The 15,406-nt window shown below is 39.9% G+C and overlaps 1 protein-coding gene across 3 annotated transcripts; it reads right to left on the bottom strand.

The window, feature by feature from the left end:
- Positions 1-18: 18 nt before the first annotated feature.
- Positions 19-15,406, bottom strand: phtf1 (putative homeodomain transcription factor 1). 3 transcript variants are annotated; one of them, XM_037772877.1, is made up of 17 exons: positions 14,921-15,406; positions 14,277-14,402; positions 12,341-12,397; positions 12,174-12,243; positions 11,844-12,002; positions 10,373-10,553; positions 10,033-10,132; positions 8,861-9,052; positions 8,424-8,711; positions 8,142-8,270; positions 6,765-7,034; positions 5,049-5,180; positions 4,835-4,921; positions 4,418-4,573; positions 4,160-4,255; positions 3,668-3,793; positions 19-805 (listed from the first exon to the last, which is right to left on the bottom strand). In XM_037772877.1, the coding sequence occupies exons 2-17, from the start codon at positions 14,304-14,306 to the stop codon at positions 785-787; spliced, it is 2,094 nt and encodes a 697-aa protein (XP_037628805.1). In that variant the 5' UTR covers positions 14,307-14,402; positions 14,921-15,406; the 3' UTR covers positions 19-784. The 3 variants fall into 3 exon arrangements, with proteins under 3 accessions (XP_037628805.1, XP_037628822.1, XP_037628814.1); XM_037772894.1 differs by having other exon boundaries at positions 8,466-8,711; positions 14,921-15,404; XM_037772886.1 differs by lacking the exon at positions 14,921-15,406 and adding an exon at positions 14,633-14,761.

Below are 15,406 nucleotides of genomic sequence, written 5' to 3'. Positions count from 1 at the left end.
ATCACAAAACTGATCACGTGGATGAAAAACATTTATTTACTCTATCAAACATTTTCTTTAAGCATATATAACTATACAAACGTTGCATAGTTATTTCATTCAACAATGGTCCTCGACACAAAACGACAGATAGTGGTCAGAGAGTCATGATTTACAGGTACCATTTACAAGTTTAAGTGCTAAAACAGAACCCCCAAATAAATAAAAGCCCACTTACACAATGTTTCCTCTTTAAATAGTACAAAAGGTTGGAAATCAAATTTGAGTCCTATGAAAAATTCATTTAATTAAGCTGGCAGCCTCATTTTTGATTGACCCGGCATTAGATTAGCACAAACAGTTAGATACTGATGAGAAACACCAGCGTGTAAGACTAAACAAAACTATCTACATTTACATTTCACTTTGTGTCAACACATCTGTACAAGACACTTGGAATTGTGGTTGCCACAGAAGCCTGAAATGATCTCAGACCTCAAACTCACGGGCTATATTTAACCACATACTGAACATTCAAGGGGGTTAGGCACTGGGTTAGTGGCGTGGCGGATGGACACCAGCTGAGCCGCCAGTAATGGTGTGTGAGAGCGATTGTCAGAGCATCTCGGGCTTGAGAATGACTGATGAAACTCAAGAGATACAAGTTTCAGCTGGAAGGCACAGACAATGAATATACAGTCAGTAGGTTTGCACTTTTTTTTATCGATGAGATGCTGTATGCAGCAGACGGTGGGGAACTTCTGGTCTCCAGTGTCCGACTGTTAGTGGTTCGCTGTTTTTCACATTAAGACTTGATTTTCCACAGCTGGAAATGAAGCAGAAGAGATAAAACTTTCAGACATCTTACAGAACAACACAAACGCATCATCACAGGGCGGAGTGCAGAATCACAGTGCTTCATCCCTCATTAGAGGAACAGTTTTGGGAAGTACGCTTATTCACTTTCTTGCTGCGAGTATTAATCTATACCAGTCTCAAGTCTGTGCTATAAATACAGAACTAGAGCCAGGAGGCTATTAGCTCAGCTTATCTGAAAGACTCTCTCTTTAAAGTTCAAAATTATATCTACCTGCAGCTACAGTATAAGGATAACTTTTGTTTAATCCGTACACAAACAGAAATGTAAAAACTATAAGTTGTGGTTAATGGTAATTAGAGGTGACATTAGAGGGGGCAGCCAGGTTAGTTATTTCACCCTGCTTCCAGTCTTTATGCTAAGCTAGGCTAACATCCTCCTAGCTCTACTGTAGCTACATACTTATTGCACACACATGAGAGTGGTACACAGTAGATCTTTAAATCTAACTCCGCAAGAAAGCACATAAATTAAAATGTTGAACTATTAATTTAACTTGAAAGCATGTTTTAGATCATCTCCTTCATCAGTAACATCATGCATTTTTTTTTTTATAGGGGGGAAATATCAGAATATATCACCCACAGCTTGAGAACTACCTTTGCAAAGGTGCACTATATTTTTTTTCTCACAAGCCAATCAGAGCAGAATGGGCTTTTTTGGGAGGCGCTAAAACGGAGCGTTTCAGACAGAGGGTGAATACAGGTACAGACGTAGGCAAAGTTGTTGGTAACGTTCCGTTAAAGAAAGAAAAACCCACAATGGTCACTGAAATAACTTGAAACTGACAAAAGTAATAATAAATAAAAATTCACTGAAAATTAACTAATGAAAATCAGACATTGTTTTTGAATTGTGGTTCAACAGAATCATTTTAAAAAACAAACTAATGAAACTGGCCTAGACAAAAATGATGGTACCCTTAACTTAATATTTTGTTGCACAACCTTTTGAGGCAATCACTGCAATCAAGCGATTTCTGTAACTCTCAATGAGACTTCTGCACCTGTTGACAGGTATGTTGGCCCACTCCTCGTGAGCAAACTGTTCCAGCTGTCTCAGGTTTGAAGGGTGCCTTCTCCAGACTGCATGTTTCAGCTCCTTCCACAGATGTTCAATAGGATTTAGATCCGGGCTCATAGAAGGCCACTTCAGAATAGTCCAATGTTTTGTTCTTAGCCATTCTTGGGTGTTTTTAGCTGTGTTTTGGGTCATTATCCTGTTTGAGGACCCATGACCTGCAACTGAGACCAAGCTTTCTGACACTGGGCAGCACATTTCGCTCCAGAATGCCTTGATAGTCTTGAGATTTCATTGCACCCTGCACAGATTCAAGACACCCTGTGCCAGATGCAACAAAGCAGCCCCATAACATAACCGAGCCTCCTCCATGTTTCACATTAGGTACAGTGTTCTTTTCTTTGGATGCTTCATCTCTTCGTCTGTGAACATAGAGCTGATGTGACTTGCCAAAAAGCTCCAGTTTTGTCTCATCTGTCCAAAGGACATTCTCCCAGAAGCTTTGTGGCTTGTCAATATGCATTTTGGAAAATTCCAGTCTCGCTTTTTTATGATTTGGTGTCCTCCTGGGTCGTCTTCCATTAAGTCCACTTTGGCTCAAACAGTGACGGATGGTGCGATCTGACACTGATGTACCTTGACCTTGGAGTTCACCTCTAATCTCTTTGGAAGTTGTTCTGGGCTCTTTGGTTACCATTCGTATTATCCGTCTCTTCAATTTGTCATCAATTTTCCTCTTGCGGCCACGTCCAGGGAGGTAGGCTACAGTCCCATGGACCTTAAACTTCTGAATAATATGTGCAGCTGTAGTCACAGGAACGTCAAGCTGCTCGGAGATGGTCTTATAGCCTTTACCTTTAACATGAAGGTCTATAATGTTCTTTCTCATCTCCTGAGACAACTCTCTCCTTAGCTTTCTGTGGTCCATGTTCAGTGTGGTACACACCATGATACCAAACAGCACAGTGACTACTTTTCACCCTTTAAATAGGCAGACTGACTGATTACAAGTTTGAAGACACCTGTGATGCTAATTACAGGACACACCTTAGTTTAATATGTCCCTATGGTCACATTATTTTACATCTTTTCTAGGGCTACCATCATTTTTGTCTAAGCCAGTTTCATCAGTTTGTTTTTTAAAATGATTCTGTTGAACCACAATTCAAAAGCAACAGCTGATTTTCATTAGTTAATTTTCAGTAAATTTTTATTTATTATTACTTTTGTCAGTTTCAAGTTATTTCAGTGACCATTGTGGGGTTTTCTTTCTTTAACGGAAGAGTACCAACAATTTTGCCTACGTCTGTATATTCAGATATACAGTGTGAGAAAAGCAATGTGTTTGTTTTAACATTAAAGCATATAAACATGTTCTAGTTGAAACCCAAAATACAAGTATGAACCTGAAAATGAGTATGATATGTCCCCTTTAAGTCTCAATATGCATGCTTTGCTTTGTTTATCTGCCAGATGGCCATGACCTAAGCAAGGTGGTTTCTGAGATATTACTAAGTTATCCCAGTAGGCTGCTAACAACCCCAACAGTTTGCTAGTATTATATATATATATTATTACTAGTATCATATAAATATAAATGGAAAATTTCACAATTTGCATTTAAAAGGCCACCCCAGTGTTTTATTATAGCAATTCTATGAAGTTGGGGTATTCACAAGAGAGAGATTGTTAAAAATTGTCCAAACTGAAGCAGCTGGAGTCAAGATAACATGAGATTTAGTCCCTAGTCAAACTCCTTTCTATTTTAACATTTAGCAGAAAGAGTCTCACTCTGATGTTGAAGCCGAGCAGGTCGCTGACCACAGCAGACACAGCGGACAGGATGACCACTTTGGTGATGTTGTAGATCAGAGGGTTCACGGTCAGACCCAGCAGTCTGAATGGAGTATCCAGCTCCTGGGGGAGGTAAGAGGGAATGCAGTGTCATTTGAAATTAACAACATGGGTCAAAGCAGAATTTATTAGGGATGTTATTAGGGATGTCTTGAGGCAATCCTAAGTGACGTATAGAAGGTGATTTAAGTTGTTGCCTTTTGGGCAGCGTTTTAGATTTGTAAGAGCTGCATGTTATTTTAAGTTTTGGGTAAAAATACAAGTATTTACAATATTTTACACTTGGAAAACAATTCTGAGTGAAAAGTTTTGGCTCTGCTGTAGGAATACTGTAAATAACCACGATAATTCAGATAAAGCTACTCTGTATGGTAAATTAAAATGAAACAATTTATTTTTCAAAAAACAAAGGATATAAATTTTGCTTACCTTCATCAGTTTTGTAGCCAGTTTCAAAACGTTGTTCACTATATTGAGTTCCTCTTTCTTATTGGGCTTTTTCTCCATCTTGAGATACAAATTGATCTGAAACATAAAATAGTTTTACATTCTGTGAATTGTGCAATAAAGTCATAGTAATTTATTCAAACCTGCATTAAATGATCCTAAAACTGAATCAGCTGATGGTGCTGAACTCACTGAGGAATAACCTGCAACTCCATGTGTTTTGCAGACACGGGTTCTTACCTGCTCAGTGAGCAGCACTGAGGAGTTGCTGTATTTGCAGTTGGTCTCTGAGCCCAGCGTGGCCAGCCGTAACAGAAAGAGGACGAGGGAGGAGGCCCACACCATCAGCTCCCAGTTTATCAGAGAATCTAGGAAAGTCTGGTGGCTGGAAAGAAGCTGACGAAGGGACACAAAAACAACAGTGTTCATACTCGTCGTAGCCACCAGCACTTTGTTGATGTGAAAATTACGATTTCTCTGCATCACGCAGAGCTTCTAAAGCTTTTTCTTCACTTCAGGTAATATGGTTAGATGGATGGATGTTTTCTGTCTATCTTCCTGTTATTTCATCTCTATGCAAGACTCGCAGTATTTGAACGTTATTAGATTTGTGTTCTCTAAACAGATCAGATCTGTTCCAGCGGATATATGACTGACCTGGGCACAGATGATGAATGAAATGGAAAGCGCCAAAAGGAAGATAGTGGAGACGATGACGTCAACGGAGCGCTGCGGCCCTCGCCTCTGCAATCAACAAGCAAGTCAGTGACACACCGTTACACACACAGACAAGTCCATTGCAACCCTCTGGTGGTGAAACAGTGCACAGTAATAAAAGAACAGGGGAGTGTTAAAGCAGGAGAATACAAACCCTGAGAAAAGAGCGTAGCGACAACCACATCTTTATGTTCTGGACTTTCTTCAGCCTGAAATGAGGGATCTCTGATTTCTTGGCCTTGCGAGCTGAAGTCAGGTGGCTGAAGTACTTGGCAAACAAGAGTCTCTGTTGGTGAAACATGGACGTACACTAGTGTTAGAGATGCAACGCACTTGACAGAGTTTAGCAGTCCTGCAAAGAGTCAAGTGGGTGATTCTGTTTCAATGTTTCTTCTCTGCCACTAGAGGGAGGAGAAGCTAACCTGAGTGGATAAACAGATTGATGAGTGTCGATGAGTTGTGTACTGTCTGGATTCATTTAAGTACATTGCATCAAAAAATCTACAATCAGCTGTAATAATACAATCAAACAATGATCCTGAGGCTTTTTTGCTCAGTTTTCACTCCCTCAGTTTACTACACATCTAGTCAGGCATGACATATTGTTATTTTTGGAATAAGTTGTTTGTTTTTTTGCCAGTCCACAGATTTTCAAAACAGGGCAATATCTGTACATGTTCAGTTTAAATCTTTAAATCAAGACACTTTATTACAGCTTACCCTAGAACTTAGTCGGGTCCATCACCCTTTTTAAATCCATTTAATACTGATGTTCTTATTGGTTGTTTTACTATTAATGTTTATTATTTTATGTGTTTGCTTTGTGCTTTTTTTTTTTTTTTTTAAACTGTAAAGTGTATTGGGACCATGCTGCATGGTGATTCTACACTTTATATAAAATTGATTGATTGAATGGATAGAGTAGAGTGTCAGTGTTCTTGGGATGTAAGATATGTGTTGATTGGATATTCTCAGGCATAGAAATGCCAAAAAAAACACGAGTGCAAACCAAAAAAAAGGATAATATTAAAGGATTTTGTCACTCCTGTTTCTTACTTCTATTTGGAGTAATAATGAAAAGGTTTGGAACAGTTCCCATAATGCGTTGGGGGATGCAATTACAAAGTATAATATTATTAGTTAGTGAGTTAGCTGTAGGCTGTACAGACAACATGTTAAAATCATTTATTTGTATAACAGTTCACCTGTAAATGGAATGAAACTGGACCGCTTACATAAAGGAAAAATAGCAACGTATATCTTGTTAAGTAAAACTGCAATCACAAAGGGTTGAATGTACTTTGTGTATTTCAGATATAATCTGGTCAGGCATATCCCTCACTGTGATACAACAATCTAAAAGAAATAGGATTGTAAAGGACACTGTATGGATGAAAGTTCTTTGAAAATGACCAAAACAAATCTTACATACATATATGTATGCTGTTTGTGTGTATATTTTTTTCTAAAGGACAAATAAAAAAATAACCATGAAATATAATGTCTTTCTGTATTTATTGTATTGTTTTTAAGTGAGCATTTATCAGAGGATTACTTACAAATGTGGCGATTACGAGGCAAGAGCTGAAGTTAAAGAGTATATTTTCTTTTTATGATTCCTAAGAAAATTCATGGACGTTTATATGAGATATTAATAACCCTGTAAGGTGGAACTCAAGCTGAATCTAACAGTATGTATCGTGTGTGTATTCAGATTTGACTGAGTTATGACTGACATGAAGGAATGTGAGTTTTGGCGGTTCAATGGGTTAAAATGCAATACTACTTTACTACACATGCCATAGTGAAACAACATAACTGGAAATAAAGAGCAAGAGAATGATCCAAACAACACAAAGTCAGTGCTCACCTGTTTGTACGTTCTCTCCGCCACACACATCATGAAGAAGAACAATCCTATGAGGCAGACTCGTTGCACCGTCGTGATGAAGAAAAAGGCGTATTCATGGGCACCACGCTGCCCCACCACCATTTCCCCCAGCTCTCTCAGGGACCCGCAGCCAAGGCTCGACATGTCCAGATGCTGAGCCACGTAGAAGGCGAAGGGAAGCAGTGCCAGAGTGGCGGTCATCAGCCCGCCAAGCATAAGGTAACCCACGCCCTGCTCCACCAACTTCACCTGGGAAGAAACACAAGAGAGAGATGAGAAAGACAGAAGACATCTTATGCTGCAACATTTCTATGGTGATAAAAGCTACAGCAACTCAGACAACATCATTGTGTTAAATTAATACAGCCTGTGTATGTGTATTTTACTAATGTCTACAAGTGATTATATCACATTTTGGCATTTACGTAATCATGTAAAATGTTAATTCAAATTTCTATATGCCACTTTATTTCATTACTGAAGATGGCTCTACTTATAATTACAATATTTCCTGCCAAAGATGTGACTGTGTGATAGACAAACTGGAAGATAGTATGTGTAAATACTGGACTTAGGCACACAGTCCAGTTGTTTGGTTTTAAAGTCTGTATTATGTTGCACATGCGGCTTTAAGGCCCTGACACACCAAGCCGACGGTCGGCCATCGACCAGTTTGGGCCGTCTGTGAGCGTCTGTCAGCCTAGTTTTTGCAGTGTGTCCTGCACCATCGGCTCTAATCTGCCCGTGTTGGAGTTTTTCCGGCCGATTCAGCATGTTGAATCGACGGTGGAGCTCATCGGTGAGAGAAATCACTCTGATTGGCTGCTCAGCTTAAACAAATCAGTGCACGAGAAGAGAAACAGATGTGAGGAAAATAAGCCAACGAGTAAAGTCAAGAGGAAAAACACAGAAGGCTCTTCTCATTTTTCATCTTCTTCGATCTGATCATTCCAATACATGTATATTTTCACAGCGACATGGCCATCTGGAATGAAGCTAAGTGGTCAGTGAGAGTGGTGTGAAAATGGTCAGCAGACGCCGCTTTATTTCATGTAAGTATCATATGGCTTGTATGTCTGCTGTCCTCGGTCTTCTGGTTTCCCTTTTTGAATGACGAATACAGACTACCGCCGCCTGCTGGTGTGGAGAGTTATTTCCTCTGATGCAGGCGCAGAATGTACGTGCTGACTAGTCGTCAACCTTCATTGCCACTAGTTCTTTGATGCCGACTTGGTGTTTCTGGGCCTTAAAAAGGCACACAGTCCAGTTGTTTGGCTTTAAACGCCTGTATTATGCTGCACTTGCTGTTGATTTTACCCACAGAATTCATACCAATGTAAAGAGGATAATATTTACCCGTGTGAGGATGATCCCGCTGATCTCCAATACTGACATGTCTGCCTTCTTACACTCGCCCTGCTCCCATATTATGGCACTGACACGGTCCTTGGATGGGTGACATGCCTGCAGCCAAGACAGCTGGCTCTGAAATCAAACACATTAAATAACATCCAGTTTAGTGGTGGCTTCCACAGTGTAAAAAATGAATTCAATGAATATCACAGTCTACATGAAGTCCACCGTGAGATTTTGGGACTTCTAATAATGTTTGAGTGTTCATGAATAAAATGTACCAACATGTTGACGAAGAAGGGCATTTAAGGTTATTGGCGATCTTACTCCGGTGGTTCCCTGCTGTAAGCTCTCATCATCACTGCTCAGAGTAGTGGTTTGTGGCAGCGCCATGCCAGCGTTGTACCTCCCGTTCGCCTCACTGTCACTGCTCCCCGTGGAGGCGGAGTCAGGCCCTTGGAGAAGCTCCTCCCACAGCGTGTCATCAGTGTCGGAGGCGGGACGAGAGCCCACAATCGGCCTGAGGCGATCCACCTCTCGAGGCTTCACCTTGATGGAAGCCCCACTCCCTTCCTGTTTTCAGTATTTAAAAGAGTTGTTTCAAATCATGCTGAACTGTGATCAATCTTAAAGGCTTGTTTCTATGTTAGGAACACACAACTGATGTAAAGTACACATCTAACTCCAGTTTCATTAACACAGAGTGGAACAACAAGGTTTACCTGAGGTCTTAATGCGGGTTTGGGGTTTAGATTTCTCTTCCTAACAGAAGATGCTGGTGCAGATGTCGGCAATGTTGGAGCAGGAAGTCTCTCTTGATGAGGTACCGGAAGAAGGACTTCCACTGGTTGTACTCCCTCCTCATCATCACTGGAGAGCTCGTCGGATGCCCCAAATCCTGACTTTCTTGAGGTCTGTGAGAGAATATCGAGACAAATTTTAAAAATGTATTCCAAAACATGCAGGAATTTGATAAATGCCACAGACAAAATAATAAATTAGATATTATAACTTAAAATGTATTTTTCAAAATCTTTTATGTTTTCTAATAATGAAAACACATTTATACAAATATACAGTACATTACACACTAAGTCAGTAGAGCTAGACTTAATTACACTTGAATGTATTTGTAGGTGCATCAAAAAGCAGCTGAATGTACATTTTGTCTGGGAGATGTCCTGTTGTCCGTTTTACGACTTCAACCCTTTCACGGTGTGTTTTCAGTTCAGGAAAGTTAATTATAACCCTCTTTGCTCGCCTAAAAATGTCTTATTCAGCGTTCAGTTATACTTAGCTCCACCCTCTTGCGTCACTTCTGGTTCTAAAAATAACAAGATGACGACGGCCAAAATGCCGAAATCTAGGTTTCAAAACAGCAGTCCACAGACCAATGGGTGATGTCACTGTGACTACGTTCATTTCTTATATACAGACTATGGTCTAGGGCATCTTTGAGCACAGTTCTTTACTACAGGGAATTAACAAAATAAACAGACCATCTGACAATCTAATGCAATCCAATACAATATCACTAGAGTAAATAAAACATCAACAAAGGTTCTCATTTATTTTAAGCTCTAGTCAGTCGAGGAGGGTCATTGATTGCATTAAAGATACAGGCGTTCTTCACTATCTTTTCTAAATCAATCCGCCTTTCTACGGCTATTGAGACAGCAAACAAACAAACAAACAAAAAGATCCAGTTACAGATGAATAACTCTTAAACTTCAGCTGTAGGCGTAGAGTTTAATTCTAACTTATTTTCCAATACAGCCCAGCTGTATTTATTGACTTGTTTTTAATTCTCACAATTACTTTAATTGCTGTCATTAGTTCTTTGTTTGCTTTATACCACAGCACTGAGATCGACTAGTGAGATGAGTGACTGTACCCTCCCCTGGCTTTCTTCGAACTGCCAGGGCCCCTGCTGCTCTGTGTCTCCGCTGTCCTTCTTTTCTTCCGTTTTTTTCAGCCCTCTGCCCTTCCTGGGCCTGAAGGAGACAAGATAAAAATAACAGTCAAACACAAGAGATTGAAGATACAGCAGGCTAAAACCACAGGAGTGAGAGAATTATTGAGTGTCAGAGAGGCTTTATCAAATAACTTTAGGTTGGTTAAAAGTCCTTGGGTCTATTTGTGTGCGTAATGTGGGATTTTATGCACGTGCCAAGAGGTGAGAGTGTGTTTGTAAAGGCAAATGAGTGTGCAGTGCCTAACAATGAGAAAACCACCTGCGTCTGCGAGCGGGGCTGGTGGTGCAGCTGGCAGCTGGACTGCCCGAGGGCCACCGGCTGGACTCGGTCGACACAATCTGGCAGTGCACGGTACCCAGCAGCAGCATCAGACACATGGGCCCAAACACCTCGCTGGCACTCGCCCCAGGGACCTCCAAGTACAGCGCCACCGCTGCCACTGAGGGGAGCAAAACATTTGGCAACAGCAAACAAAACGGTCTCTTAGGGGAGCCATTATAACAGAATTCATGCTTACTAATGAGGTCTTTCTGTGTGGCTCAGGTGTGATGGGTAACACGTTTATTGTTGCACATGGCTGAATGTAAACTGTGAAATGGAGATACTGCACTGGGTACATATTAAAAAACATTTACTGTATTTAATTCCTTTAATGACCGAGTGTGTGTTTCCATGGCTTAGCAATTTCAAAAGAGAAAATCTAAAAACCTTTTAGCACTAGTCTGAAGGACGACACACACTCAAAATGTCACTGTAGCAATAAAAGTCTTTTAAACAGGACCCTTAGTAAGTTAGTTTTAAAACCATTACTTGATGTGCATGTCAAGTTTGTTAATTTATTATAACCTGGCTCCATATATTCTCCTTCTCTGTGGATTTTCAAAGCACATGAATGATTGCTAATAGCATTGTAAAAGAGGTTATTTTATAATATAAGGGATTATTTTTTCAAACCTCTTATCTAAGTGACGTTTTAATGATATCTTCGATAAAAGACAAGAATGAGCAGAACTGAAATCTGTCAGTAGTATGAGTCAATTCACAGTGTGGTTCTTGTCAGTACAGTATGTAAATGTTTGAATCAAGGTTATAATAGTAGTTTTCAAATAGCTTATTTTATTTTAGTTTTGACTTTTCGATTTAATTTTACAGAATTTGCCAATTTTAGTTTAGTTTTTCAGAAAGGTTTAGTTTTAGTTTGATATATTTAGTTTTAGTTTGTTTTTGTTAGGGCCAGGTATAATGTGTTAGAAGTATGTAGCTACATATAAATACAAAACACATTGGAGGACTGTGTAGGAATAGCCATAATGTTTAATGTTTAACCTTCACGCTACTTTAGTGAAGCAATTGCGTGACAGTCTTCTTCTGGAAGTCCATTCAATGTCTGTGGTTCAATGTCACGAGAGTTGTCAGAAATTCATGCGGTCTCCCTTTATCTGCACTGATATATTATAGTTAAAAAACTAAAACTGAAATGAATTTGCATTCATTTTTATTTTATTTGTATTAGTTGTTTAACCAGGCAATATGCATTCAGTTTAGGATAACGTTTTTTTCATATTCAGTTTCAGTTTACTAACAATATTTTTCACTGCTTATTTTTGTTTTCGTGTCAGTCTTAATTTACTTTAATGGTTTGAATTAATTTTCAAATTTAGGGCAGTTTTCCCCGAGAAACTCACAGCCCCTGTGTGAACAGAACTTAGATTAGAAATGGTGAGCTAACCTTGCATGAAGTATAGCACGAGGATACATGAGGAGACGGACTTGGAGGTCACCTGGATCCACCACTGGAAGAAGAACGGGAACAGCAGCACTCTGACCAGACCCTTCCGAGTCAGAGCTGCCCAGGGACTGTCTGGTTTGGCTTTGCTGAATGTTGATCCTGAGGGGAGGAATGAGATAGTCTCTTACACAGCTTCATCGAAACCATTACAGATATGACGGTATCTCCCATAACAAATGCATTTGTTACTGTGTAGCTGTGTGTATGCAGATTATGTAAATGTCTGTTATCAAACAAACAGATGGAAAACTACTCTTTATTGATCCTCACCTCTTACTAAGTCGACATCGATGAGGTCTGATTTGATGTGACCCGACCTCCTTGGTTTTCTGTCCAAACCCTGGATGAATGGCAAGTGGTATTGTTTGATTTAGTGTAAATGCACAAGATGAATACACAAATATTTATTTCTTTACAGAGATTTGTAAGTGTCTTACATTTAGATCCGTCTGCTCCAGAGATTTCTCCCACACTTGTTGATCATAGGCCCCGATCTGTAGCAACAACAGAACTTTTATCATCCTTTTCCTACAAATTAAACACTACGGGGGGTATTTACTATGGATATGCAGCCCTTAGTCAAAGTGAGATTGTCCATATTTATTGCACCAAGGTTTTGCCCAGTTAAAATGGAAGAAAAGTGCCATTTGGGCTCACGCCTATGGTAAATTATTCCAATCAAAGGGACCTTAAAACAGAATGCTTTTTTCATCCATTTCTGCAGAGACTGCGGGAACAGAGAGGCAGAGCTGATCAGAGTGTCTTAATAAATGCATTGAGGTGTATGGCTGTAAAAACGTTTACATCTTGCGTTTAAAAACAGCTAATTAAGAGGCTCATACATATCACAATGATTAATATGAAACAAACATTTCAAAAGAGACCTACATAAAATATTTTAAATAACATTTAAAAGGTAAAGAAAAGGTGAGATGGGACTTTTTTTTTATACTAGCTGAAAACACTTTCTTTCGTGCTCCACTGCTTTTCAGACATCTCAACACATGTCTTAAACAGCCTGCCGTCAGATCTTATTGACACAGATAAAATGCAGCGGAGTTGAAAAATGTTGTGCCCTTGGCAGCGTTGAGCTCTGACAGGCTTAGTAATAATAATATTCCCCTACATGTCTCAACATACAGTATGGTAACCTGTTGAACAGGTCATATCTATTTTTTTCCCACTTTATTTGGTTTGTGCGCAGTCATAAAAAAAAACAGGAAAGGTAGACAGGAACAAAAAGTACATATTTGATGAATTGTAGATTCACGAGGAGTGTCCCTGTCAAATAAATTAAGAAAAAATAAATAAATCTCAGTCTTGAACTGGTGTGTGCTGGGTTTTTTCTGAGACCATTTGCATTTATTGATATAAAAACATGGCCTCTGTCTGCCTCTTTGGAATACATGTTTTTTTTTAATTATTATTTCAGACATATACAATACATTCATAATATAAATGTATAGCTGTTTCTGTCCTAATAATCACAAAATCTTTGTTTCAGAAATGTCTTTATATGTCTATTAGAAATTGGTTTGTTGGAAAAATTAAAAGGGACTGTTTGTAACTTCTTACACGTATAAATCAATCCGGGTCGGTGTTCCATGCGCGCTTGCGTGTGCCTACGCTGTTCAGACAAGACTCCAACACAAACTACACGGAAGCACCAAAACCACAAAGGTATATCTAGTGAAGCCCGTCTGTTAAACAATGTTGGCCGCGGTCAGAGGATGCGTGGGAGACCGTAGCTTTGGTCTCCAGGACCGGAGTCTATGCTGTACTCAGTTGCCTGCCTGCCTGCCTGCCTTCACTCACACACCACGCGCGTTCTTGCTATTTCTCTCCACCTCACGTGCATGCGCGCACACTGCAGAAGAGTTAGTTTAGCTCTGAGAATATCTAGTGAATGTACAGTGGACGTTTGTGCAGAAATAACTGCTGCAGCTCCTCCAGACCAACAGAGTTTTACCGTGTCTCGTGAAGTGACGGGGCTCTGCAGCGAGTAACGTTATCGTCTCCGACCGGGTGCCGGTGTCTCCCTCCGACCGCGGTCGGGAGGCTGAGACAGGAAAAGCCAACACTAGGATCAGCAGTGATTCATGGAGAGACCTTCGTCTGATCAGCTAACATTACTGCCAAGCAGGTGAAATATAGAGTGATATTGTGGTTTTAGCTGACGGGTGTCGCCTCACTGTTTTGAGCGATGCTCGTTCATGTCTATTTAGAGCGAGCACAAGCGCGAACCCGACGCTAACTTTCGTTGACTTAACGGCCACAGGTGTCGCTGTTAACAAGCTTTTCTGATTCTTACAAACAGTCCCTTTAAATGTACTCTTTTTAAATATGTCTTTAACAATAAAACATTTGTCTTACCTTCTCTTGATACCAGGCTATTCTGGCCATTGTCACCTGATGCTGGAACCAGTGAAGTCGCAGTCAGGTCATTTCACAAAGAGCACAGGAAACAGAGAGGACTGGGCAGGAATCCAGATTTGTTCACTAAACAAACAAGAGAAGGACATATTGTACTTTTTACTTCACTATATGTATTTGACAACAGATTTCTAGCAACATCATTGATTTACTAATCCAGTGATTTTATATACTGTATAACAATCTGCATTATGTGTACTTTTGGTACTTTAAGTAAATTTCAATACTCATGTATTTACTTAATAAGGTTTTGAACAATGCGGTACAGATTGTAAAGCCCATATAAATACAATTACCTTGACTTTGTATGCTGGACTTTAACTTGTAATAGACGTAAAAGCAACACAATGAAATCAAACAGAGTAAACTAAACATGAAGACAGCTGTAGGAGCACTGTTACCACGGTAACGGTTGTTAACGGTAACGGTTGTTCAGTTGTGAAGCAAGAATCTGTTTAAATGTACGTTAGCTAACGGTTAAACCGTTGTAACCAAGTAACCGTTAGCCAAACCGTTGTAACCAGTTAACCGTTAACTAACAACAGCTATCCCGTTAGTTAATAACAGAGGCTACAGAAACTCACCTGAGATTAAACAGTACGGGTTGATTAGACACAAACTGGAAGAAGACTTCAACAATCATCACAAGCTGCTCGGTAAACACGTTTTGTCATCTGTTGTCAGGCGCTGTTGTAACGTCTTGTTGTTGCTAACTAACTCCTAGCTGCGAGGCTTCACCTCACTGACGCTGTTAGTGACTCACAAATGTTGCGTTTCTACACTGTTTTCTTCCTCCTGCATATGTCTGTCTACCTGTACGTGTGTTTCAGGTACTCTGTAGTTAGATAACTTCACTTTGTGTGTAACATTAGTTCTGTTCTTCCGCTTCTCTCTTCCGGGGTTTGTTGTGCTTGTGTGAGATGTTTAATCCCTACGCGTTGTCTCTCAGGCGGAGTTTTGCGCTCGCTCAATTTGCGTTCAGATTCATTTTCCGTGGGTTAGATTGAGACAACAACCATTGTTTTTTAATGTTAAATAAATATTGGTGCGCGCTACATTTTAACACAACA

The sequence above is a fragment of the Sebastes umbrosus genome, chromosome 1, assembly GCF_015220745.1.
Source record: "Sebastes umbrosus isolate fSebUmb1 chromosome 1, fSebUmb1.pri, whole genome shotgun sequence".
Lineage (NCBI taxonomy): Eukaryota > Metazoa > Chordata > Actinopteri > Perciformes > Sebastidae > Sebastes > Sebastes umbrosus.
This window is presented reverse-complemented; position numbering and strand designations above follow the sequence as displayed.

Excerpts from the sequence above, each read along its gene's own strand:
- phtf1 (XM_037772877.1), bottom strand. The coding sequence starts at position 14,306 with ATGGCCAGAATAGCCTGGTATCAAGAGAAG. Across the intron at positions 9,053-10,032 it reads TCGAAGAAAGCCAGGGGAGG|ACCTCAAGAAAGTCAGGATT; the intron begins GTACAGTCACTC and ends ATTCTCTCACAG. Across the intron at positions 4,922-5,048 it reads CGCTACGCTCTTTTCTCAGG|AGGCGAGGGCCGCAGCGCTC; the intron begins GTTTGTATTCTC and ends TGTTGATTGCAG.